General features: G+C 31.4%; 3 protein-coding genes and 1 pseudogene across 4 annotated transcripts; 2 read left to right on the forward strand and 2 right to left on the reverse strand.

Moving 5' to 3' along the window:
- Positions 1-677: 677 nt before the first annotated feature.
- Positions 678-2,320, forward strand: LOC141526370 (fatty acid synthase-like). Its single transcript, XM_074241357.1, has 3 exons — positions 678-1,820; positions 1,893-2,136; positions 2,208-2,320. Exons 1-3 carry the CDS (start codon positions 1,305-1,307, stop codon positions 2,318-2,320), a joined length of 873 nt encoding a protein of 290 aa, XP_074097458.1. The 5' UTR covers positions 678-1,304.
- On the forward strand, positions 2,212-6,432 carry LOC141526446 (fatty acid synthase-like; annotated as a pseudogene).
- Positions 6,433-6,539: 107 nt separating this feature from the next.
- LOC141526444 (uncharacterized) lies at positions 6,540-8,423 on the reverse strand. 2 transcript variants are annotated; one of them, XM_074241472.1, is made up of 4 exons: positions 8,124-8,423; positions 7,431-7,781; positions 7,078-7,350; positions 6,540-6,994 (listed from the first exon to the last, which is right to left on the reverse strand). In XM_074241472.1, the coding sequence occupies exons 2-4, from the start codon at positions 7,748-7,750 to the stop codon at positions 6,712-6,714; spliced, it is 876 nt and encodes a 291-aa protein (XP_074097573.1). In that variant the 5' UTR covers positions 7,751-7,781; positions 8,124-8,423; the 3' UTR covers positions 6,540-6,711. The 2 variants fall into 2 exon arrangements, with proteins under 2 accessions (XP_074097573.1, XP_074097574.1); XM_074241473.1 differs by having other exon boundaries at positions 6,540-6,982; positions 8,124-8,418.
- A 350-nt stretch (positions 8,424-8,773) lies between these two features.
- Positions 8,774-10,603, reverse strand: Lamtor1 (Late endosomal/lysosomal adaptor, MAPK and MTOR activator 1). The gene is made up of 5 exons (XM_074241316.1): positions 10,295-10,603; positions 10,023-10,099; positions 9,864-9,953; positions 9,450-9,648; positions 8,774-9,374 (listed from the first exon to the last, which is right to left on the reverse strand). The coding sequence occupies exons 1-5, from the start codon at positions 10,373-10,375 to the stop codon at positions 9,285-9,287; spliced, it is 537 nt and encodes a 178-aa protein (XP_074097417.1). The 5' UTR covers positions 10,376-10,603; the 3' UTR covers positions 8,774-9,284.
- Between the last annotated feature and the right edge of the window lie 133 nt (positions 10,604-10,736).

The following is a 10,736-nucleotide window of genomic DNA, read 5'->3' on the forward strand; positions in this document are numbered from 1 at the left end:
CTTTTGATATTAAAATTAATTTTTTACCGATTATTTCTTTCCAATTATCATTAATTAAGATTAAAATAAAATAATTTTAGGCTTAACAGTCATCTGAAATATTTTTTACATTCATGTTCTTTCTTTAAATAAAGAAGAAATCTAAGAAATTTATTTCTTCAAAAATTCCTGGATCATATTCAACGGTTTCAACTTTCTGAATATTCCAGAAAGTTGAAAGAGATTTATGCAGTCTATTCCAGTCTATAGGTAGCTGGAAACTACTTTCAGTCAAAAATTATTCATATATTTTCTTAGCTAAAATAAAATAAATTTTGTAATTCCAAAATGCTGCAATATTTTCTCCTTATGTAGATTAGTCTTGTTTCTTTTATAATTATATTTATATTAAACTCTCTTACAAATTTTTTTTAATAAAAATATGTACAAAGCCAACAGATATTCTAAGAAATGTAAAATATCTGTTCATAGCGCTTGAAGAAATAGAAGTTTTTTTAAAGTTAGAGTTATGGAAGATAGCACAATTTCTGCGGCGAAGATATATATACACCACAGTAGAGCTTAATTAATTAATAACTTTTATAGTAATTAATTAAGTATCATCGAAAAAATTTTATCAGGCATCATATAGTATATTTTTAAATTAATTATTTACTTGATAAATAATACATAATTAATTATCGATACATGCATTATAAAATATAAAAAGTTGTAAAAAAAACAACAAAAATAAATTATGTTTATTTACAACTTATTTAACAATAACAAATAATTGATAATAATGCAAAATTATTGGCGTAATATCCGGCAACTTTTGACATTGTTGTTGCAAAGAAGAATATTCATTAAAATTTTTCGGGTATATTTAATTTACTTTCAGCGAGTGGATTTTTTTATGAGATAATAATTAATGGGTATTGTTATAAATTGTTAAAATTTATAATCGATTTAAATTGATGAATCTAGGTTACAAAATAAAAGTGTAAAAGTTAAATAGCGCAATAAAGAAAGCCATGTGATTTTTATATTGATTAAATTTGATGCATTTTTAACTTTTCCGTTGACCTGTCAGCAGAGGAGTGAGTAATATTAGAATTACTTTATAAAAGCTCGATGAAGACTATATTTTTCATCATTTATCATCAGCTTCACCTGTCGGCTGAACAACAGTAACTACGTTCTTACCACAAAGCTAACAAGAAGCCAGCTAAGTGGATTATTGAATAAGTGATTTATATATTAAATAAGTGAAGAAATAAATTGAAGTGAAATTTGTTTATTAATATTAAAAATAAATAAACAAAATGAAGACAAAAATTTTGAAAAACTCTGTGAACTTCAATCCTTGCACTCAGAACATGGAGGATGCAAATGAAGAAATCGTAATCTCAGGTCTCGCTGGAAGATTTCCCGAGTCCGATGACTTGAAGCATTTTAAAGAAAATTTGTTGAATAAAAAAGACCTGATAACCGAAGATGATCATCGCTGGAACCTAGGTAAGTTAATATTGAATTATATTATTATTTATTTGAATAAAAAAAATAATATTTCACTGTATGACCTTTCAGATCACCCAGAGCTTCCAGCGCGTTTTGGAAAAATAAATAACCTGGAAAAATTTGACGCAGACTTCTTCGGTGTTCACTTCAAAGAGGCTCACAGCATGGATCCAATGGGTAGAATGCTTTTGGAGCATTCGTATGAAGCTATTATCGATGCAGGTGTTAACCCGAAATATTTGAAAGGCACCAATACTGGAGTTTTCTTCAGCGTTTGCTACTCAGAGTCTGAAGTCGCGTGGGTTTATGAAAATGAAAATGTAAATATCATTTCTTCTCAGTGAATAAATACTAAATTTATTTTTTAATACTAAATAATTTTTTTTTACCAGGTGAATGGAGTGGGAATACTTGGATGCAGCAAAGCGATGCTAGCAAATCGAGTTTCACGCTGGCTGGGAGTCACTGGACCAAGTTACAATGTTGATACTGCCTGTAGCTCGAGTCTTTATGCAATGGAACATGCTTATCGAGCTATTCGAGAAGGAAAATGTGACTCTGCTCTTGTAGGAGGAGCTAATTTGTGCCTCAATCCTTATTTATCTTTGTTATTTCCACGACTTGGTAAGAATCTCTGTCATGAAAAAATTTTTTAAAATTATCAGAACTCTTGAATTAAGTCAATAAAATTATTTTTGTACTTACAGGTGTATTGTCAGCTGACGGTCGATGCAAGTCATTTACTAATGAAGCCAACGGTTACGTACGAAGTGAAACCGTCAGTGTAGCATTTTTACAGAAAGCCAAAAACGCTCGGTGACATTCCTCTCATTCAACCAGATTTGAATATTCTCACAGAAAATTCATTTGAAGAAGGCAAACTGCCTCAAAATATAAATATCACTGAAGTTAAAAAATTGACTCCAGAAACCAATGCTACGATATTGTCTGGCCGTCATCTTTTGACAAAAAAAAAATGCATCGTTGCCGCAATTACTAACTGCTATCAAAAACGAAGGATTTTTATTGACCCTAGAACCTAGAGAAAATAATACTGATCTTTTTGAAGTAGCGAAGAAAGATAATCTGGATATCATTTTTGAAAAAGTCGTTGGTGATTCACTTTGATTACTTTTAAGAAAACAATCAAAATCATCACACAAAATGGTAATTATCAATGTGAAAAATTATTCATTTGAATGGTTGAATGAATTAAAGGCTGTATTGAAGGGTGAAAAAGAACAAAAAAACAATCGCATTGTTTTAGTTAGCGAAAAGATTTTTGAGAGTGGATTGCTTGGATTAGTAAATTGTCTACGTCGGGAACCTGGTGGTGAAATGATCCAAGGAGTTTTGATTCAAGATGAAGAAGCCCCACAGTTTTCTTGTTCTTTACTACTTTACGCTGATCAATTGAAGTTGAATCTTACCCTGAATGTTCTACGACCAAATAATACCTGGGGATCTTATCGACACCTCAAATTATCAGCAGTGACTCCTCAGCCTGTGTACCATGCTTGGGCAAACCAACTTGTGAGAGGAGACATGAGTTCGCTCGCCTAGCTTGAAGGTCCAATAAGACCTAACTTTATCCACCCTGACCTCATCGATGTAGTTTATTCGGCTTTAAATTTCCGTGATGTGATGTTCACCAGTGGTAAACTTGTCACTGAATTAATTGCTACTAATCGATGGCTCGAGGAGTGCTGTATTGGTTTTGAGTACAGCGGTGTGGATCGTTATGGAAAATGAATTATGGGATTAACGCCAGCTCGTGCGATTACCAACAAAGCCGTTATTGATCGAGATCTTTCATGGTATGTGCCAGAAGGTTGGAGCCTTGAAGATGCCGCAACAGTCCCTTGTGTTTATGCGACAGCTTACTTCGCAATGTTTTCGAAGGGCAAAATTAAGAAAAGTGATAAAGTTCTGATTCATTCTGGAACTGGAGGTGTTGGACAAGCGGCTATCATTCTCGCACTTCACATGGGATGTGAACTATTCATCACGGTTGGTACTTCCAAAAAACGTCAATTTATTCGGGATAATTTCCCACAAATTCCGGAAGATCATATTGGAAATTCACGAGACACTAGTTTCGAAACGATGGTCTTGGAAAGAACAAATGGACGTGGCGTAGATATTGTTTTAAATTCGCTAGCTGAAGATAAGCTTCAGGCATCGATACGGTGTCTAGCAGAAGGCGGAAGATTCTTAGAAATTGGAAAGTTTGATATGGCAAATGATACCCATATCGGAATGGTTGCATTCCGCAAGAGAATCAGTTTTTATGGTGTTTTACTAAATAATTTTTTCAAAGCAACTAGTGATATGAAAAAAATGTTGAATGGACTTTTACAGAAAGGCTTGGATGAAGGTTATATAAAACCTCTCCCAAGAACCGTTTTCTCCTCAGATAAGTTAGAAGCTGCATTTCGATACATGGGTGCTGGTAAACATATAGGCAAAGTATTAATCAAAGTACTGGACGAAAAAAATTTACTGAATACCATTGTGCCAGCTTTGCCTCGTTATTATTGCTTCGAAAATCGTAGTTACGTTATTCTTGGAGGCCTGGGCGGATTTGGACTGGAGTTGGCTGACTGGCTGGTACTTCGTGGTGCTCGTAATCTCGTTCTTACTTCACGTTCTGGTCTGAAAAATGGTTATCAACGCATGCGAGTACATTTGTTGAAATCGTATGGAGTTAAAGTAGAAATAGTAGCTGGAAAAAATCCCGCTAATCATCAAGAGTGTGAAAACATATTGAAACTGGCTGAAACTCTAGCTCCAGTTGATGGAATCTTTAATCTCGCAGTCGTTTTGAAAGACAGTTTGATTGAGAACCAAACGCCTGATACTTTCAAGGAATCTTTTACAGCTAAAGCTTGGACGACTAAAGTATTGGATAAAGTTTCAAGAATTGTGTGTCCAAAACTTCGACACTTTGTTGTCTTCTCATCAGTCTTTTGCGGACGTGGTAATGCTGGACAATCGAACTACGGAATGTCAAACTCTGTAATGGAGAGAATCTGCGAGAAGCGAGTCGCTGAAGGGCTTCCAGCTCTGGCGGTCCAGTGGGGAGCTGTCGGAGACGTTGGACTAGTCGCTGATATGCAAGAAGACAACAAAGAACTGGTGATTGGTGGTACCTTGCAGCAAAGAATAACCTCATGTTTGCAAGAACTAAATTACTTTCTCATGCAAAGCCATCCCATAGTTTCCAGCATGATTGTCGCTGAAAAACGAGCCGGTGGAGCTGGATCTCTCAATATTGTTGACACAGTACTCAATATCATGGGTGTAAAGGATTTGAAAACTATCAGCCATCATACGTCTCTCGCCGAGCTTGGTATGGATTCAATGATGGCCGTTGAAATAAAACAATCGTTAGAACGCGGGTTTGACATATTATTAACAGCACAAGACATTCGAGGCCTCAATTTTGCCAAGCTAATAGAGATGAGCTCAAAAGATCACGAAAAGACGCCAGCAAATCAGTCCCCCGACAATACAGAAGTTTTAACAGGTTTAAAACTGTATGTTCGATTGATGGGAGCGAAAGAAGAGCACTTCGGCGTAGCCGTGAAACTCGAGACTCAAGAAGAAACCGGAAGAACCCGAATATTCTTCATTTCCGGCATCGAAGGCCAAGCGGCAGTTTTTTCGAATCTTGCCAGTAAAATCAAATCACCAGCAACCTGTTTACAGCTGGACAACGCCAATCCCGACTATGTTTCATTTTATGATATCGCGAATCAATTATTACCAGTAAGTCTTTTATTTTCGATTGATTTTTTCAATATTAAGCCATAATTTTCTTTATAAATTTTTTTTTAGTATGTTCTGAAGAACAACGAAGATCACGAGCATTTTGTAGTAGTTGAATACTCAATTGGATCTCTCATTGCCATTGAATTAGTAAGAAAACTAGAAGCCGAAGGCTTGACCGGTAAATTAATTCTCATTGATGGATCTCCTGACTTCACAAAAGCCTTCAAAGATCTAATGTTCCCGTCTTCTAGCGAAGAAGAATTGCAGTATAACATTTTCGTGGGTATTGCAGTGATGATAGTGCCCACTCTCAGTGAAGAGGTGATGATTCATTTTAGTTTTTAATTTTTTTAAGTCAATGTAATAATTGAAATAATTAATTTCAGCTTGCGATGGCCTTGCCGAAGTACAACTCTTGGAAATCAAAATTAGATACAATCATGAAACAATTACCACCTGGTGTATTGTCACTGCCTCAGGAAGAAGTACGCTGTGTTCTCACAGCAGTCTACAACCGGTTCATTGCTCTGCAAAATTACGACAGCTCAAAGCTACCAGTTCTGCGATCGTCGATTGTATTGTTGAAGCCTTCTATACCATCCATAAAATTCACCGAAGAGGATTATGGTCTCAGCAAAATTACTTGTCAAAAAGTACAAGTACACGTTGTTGAAGGCAATCACTTGACAATGTTAAATGATAATAAAGTCGTCACGATACTCAATGATGAAACTACGGAAATTTTAAAATCAGTTAAAGAAAATGGTGTTATTATTTCTAAAATTAATTTAAGAAACTCTAGTGCTTAATTTAATATCAGTCTACTGGAGATTTAAAATATTTTTCTATTAATTATATAATTATCAAACCTTTATCATAGTTTTTTTTTTTTTTTTTTTTCCCATTAAATTGTGAATGAAAAAACATTTTTTGTATATACATAATGGAAACGTTTAATATATATTCCATTGATTAATCAATGAACGTAATAAAAATCTAATCTATTTAATATCTAATGGCTTATCGTAGCTTTTATCACTAACTTTTCTTTTTATAAATTTCAATATTCCAACAACCACACTCAGACTTTTGATATATAATTCTACTGTCGAAATCATACAATTCTTTCTCTCTTTTTTTGATTAATCCAATTATTCACGTCCTCATCATTTATCAACTCGATAATAATTAATACAAATCAATCACTTATCTATAATTCAATAATGCAATTATAAAATACGCAGTATTAATAAAAAATGCAATGATTATATATTACAGATATGTAATGAACGTAAAGTTTTTTAAAATGAAAAATTAAGAAGAACTACCCCAATGTAATAATATAATAAACTTGATACAAGTAATAAAAATAACGCGCTTCAACATTTAGATAATTTAATATATATCTTCGATTAATAAAATGAAGCTGATCAAAATTTAAAGATCCATAGGTTCTAATTCCGGATTACCCGGTTCCAATGGCAGGTTCAAATTCGGCACTGATTGGCTGTTGTTGTTATTATTATTAAGATTAAGATTATTGTAATTGTTATTATTATTATTGTTATTGTTATTACTATTGTTGTTGTTGTCTTCAATGTTATTGTTAGCACTAGTAGGCGGCAGTTGTATTCCAGCTTGGGTAATAAACGTTCTCAGATGTTTACTTGGAGGTTCCCAGAGAACCAAAGCCATGGACGGTCGCTCTCTGGAATTAAAGCTTTATTTTAATTTTTCTGTATTATTAAGTAAAGTTAAACAGAAAAAAATTAATTTTATAAAAATTTCTTGAATTAAACTTACAATTTAGATAGCAGTGAAGTAGGAATCAATGGTTCTTGTTGAATTCGTCTAAGCTCTTCAGATATCACCAGTCTTGGGTGCATACTTTTACCATTTTCTACATTCAATGTACTGCTTTCGACGTTTATGTCGACTTGACTGCTAGTTGATGGCTGAACATTGTAGTCTGTTAAGGATGAACACGACGGTAATGGATTGTAATTAGAACTTATATGCATATTTCTGAAGTGTGCTGCCATTTTTTCTTCGGATATAAATTGTTTAGTTGGTATGCTATAAATTTGTAAAAAATTATTATAAGAATTTAATTAATTAATTAAACAATCTCTAATTTTTGTAAAAATATTTCTTACGTTTCAGGAATATCAGGAATATCAAGTTTTCTCTTTTGATGAACAGAAGCAGGAACAGGAACAGGGGCAGGAGCAGGAGGAACAAACGATGGTTTTTCTCCAGTAAATCTCATCATCTGGGATTGCTGCATACTTGGAATACTCCATGGCATGTACATCGGTGGTATCTGAGGCATCTGCGACCAAGAACCTGGCTCATGAGGCACATTTTGTTGGCCCATCATATGTTCAAATATTGACGGAGGCGTATGCATATGGGCTCCGGGTATTTGGTTCTGAGCTGGAGGATGAATTATTTGGAATTGGGTCGGCATTGTCATCTTAATAGAATTCGTTTTAATTCCAAAATATCTAAAAAAAAAAAAACAATTGCACTTAGTATTGTTTTTAATTTATAGATGTAAAATTTTTTAAAAATAATTTCATTACAAAAAATGAGTACTAATTAATTTTAAAAATTTTTTAACAAATAAATTATGGCAAAAAAAAATAAGAACAAAAAATTGACATCATAATAAAGTATCATAATAATTGTTCATGTCAATTTATAAAAATAAATCAACACAATTAAATAATAATGTAATTATGGGCGCTAACCCCTTGATTCATTTTAAACAGAGCACAAGAATAATCAATTGTTCTTTATGATAACAGTACCTATTATTATTTCGGTATAACGGTATTGTTATTTACCTGTGTCCTGAAAATTTACTGATATTAACTCCGTGTTTTTAATTCAATACTTCCAACCTGGACAGGAATCTTTCTCCCGTAATTTCTAGAAACTTCGTGAAGATGTCTTCAATTTTGGTTAACTCACAAGGATAAATTGATGATCACAAAATTAATTAAAAATTAAACAATTGATTTTGTTAGAATAATATTTTGTTGAAGTGATTTGTATAGATAGTTAATGAAATTATTAGCAAACTTTCACTAGAAGTGTTTTTTGTTTTTTTTTTTTTTTTTTACACGACAGTTCGCACAAACAAATGTATTGGTGTTATATTTATTTTGTGAATTTCCATTTATACAATCAGCGCGCAAGCGCATAGGGACTATTTATAGGGAATTTCATAATTTAGTAATAAATATTTTTTCCTGAAAACTTCCAAGATTTCCCGTTGAAAAATTATTTTAAAATTAAATATATAATATTAATTTTAATTTAAAAAAATTGCATTTTTAATTTATTAAAACTTTTACAAGTCCATTTTTTTAATGATTTTTTTTGCTATAATTTATTTGTTAAAGAAAATTAAAAAATTGTGAAATGACAGCTAAATTTAATGTCATTTCTGATTAATTTTATATTTTCACTTTTAAAATGCGTAAGAAATAACTGAGTAATAAGATACATTTATTAGTGTTATTTATATTACAACTGTATTATATAATTTATTATACATTATCTTTACAACATACATTTTAATATCAATCTATTAATATATTTTGTAAATATCACGTATATAATTTTTAGTACCTGTAAAAATGGTATTAATTAATAAATAAAATTGACTGTAGTTATCAAAATTTATCAAAATAAACCAATTTTTAATTTTAAAAATTCACTTGTCGATTTTAGTGTAAAAAGCCTCGTATATTGTTAATTATTTTATCCAAAAGTAGTCTTTTAATATCGATTCATAATTGATTGATTAAAAGGACAAATTATCAACAATAATTTCGAAAGAAATACAATTTTTGTCGTGTAAACAAATTGTCAATAGTAAAAATTTTGCGATTGCAATTATATAAACATAACATAAAATTAAAAAATAAATTATGTAAATTTCAATAGAGGATCTTTTGGAGAAAATAAGTCTCATGATTCGTTAAAAAATGCCAAGTTAATCACGAGAGAAATGGCACGACCAAATCTTCTTTATGCTCCACTTTAACATCATTCAATGCTTCTACAGCGCTCCGAACCATGGTTTTTATCTAAAATTTTAACATAAATTAGTACTTTATCAATCAAACTCTCATCAAGACTGTCAATTATAATTTTTAACATACCAGCTCCTGATCTTCAGCAGTAATTGGTTCAGATGATAATATTCTCTCTGGCGCTGGAATATCATTGAGTAAACAGCAAGTGGTTTGTGGTATTTTAACTCCACCAGTTTCTATTCTTTTGGAGTACACTCGTGATCTATCCATATATTCATGTTGTTCCAAATTATGTGAATCTAATGCTCCAACATCAATTACATTTCTACAAACATTTTCTTTTTATTATTATTAAAAATAAAAAATAAAAAAATTTTTTTCTAAAAATTTGCCCTTGTAATTTTTTAAAATTTTTAGATGTGAAATTTTTTAATTAAAATTTTTTTATCATAATTTAGCGATGATAAAAATCCAAAAAATTGACTATCGGTTAATTTCAGCGTCATAATAATTAAATAACATAAAAAATAAAATACATACGCTGCTGTTTCATGTAATATTCTATTTAAAGCACTTTGTTCATCTGTTTTCTTTGGAATAGAACTTGCATATTGATTAACGTAATCATCGCTGAAAAAAAAAAATTTATTGATAATTATTCAAGAAAATTTATAATTTTTATACCGGTTTGACATATACCTGTGTACATGTGGAATATTAGTGCTGTTACTGACAGGATCAACTAATAAATGAGTCCTTTCATTGGCTTCTCCTCCCTAAAAAATAAAAATAATATAAATCAAAAACAATATTCAACGATAAATAACCTCATTAGAAAGTAATAAAATAAAGTGGATAGTAAACAGATAACAGTTGTTGAGTGATTCAAAAAATTATCGCCTGCGTGCGGCTTGATAAATTTGATACCAAAACAATAAACAATCTACATTGTAAGTAGCAAAAATAAATACCTGTGGCCCGCTGTCTTTATTAAACAAACTACAGCAGCATCCCATGGTGCTGAGTAATTTTTCCCAACAACTATCACTCATGTAGGTGCGTTCTTAGTGCAAAAGTGCGAGCATTTTTCAATGTTTTTTTAGTGCACTGGTGAGAGGATACTAGACAATATTAGCCAGTGAACCAACTGTTATCTATATCATAAAACATTTATTGTAACAAGTGAGACAAGACAAGTCTCTTGGCTCCACTCTGGTACACAACAAAAGGCCAGTGTTTCTATGTAACTTTTTTTAATGTACTCTTACATTATACTCAAATTTAAATTGTTAATTTTTAAGATTGTTTAAATAAATTTATTTTTTTTTTTTTCATTTTTACACATGAGAAATTAATAAAAATTACAAGTGAAAATTTTTAGAAGCATTTTTTTATTGTAATTAATTTATCAAA

The sequence above is a fragment of the Cotesia typhae genome, unplaced genomic scaffold (genome assembly GCF_013202065.1).
Source record: "Cotesia typhae breed Kobodo isofemale line unplaced genomic scaffold, CoteBio_Ctyphae contig_33, whole genome shotgun sequence".
NCBI lineage: Eukaryota > Metazoa > Arthropoda > Insecta > Hymenoptera > Braconidae > Cotesia > Cotesia typhae.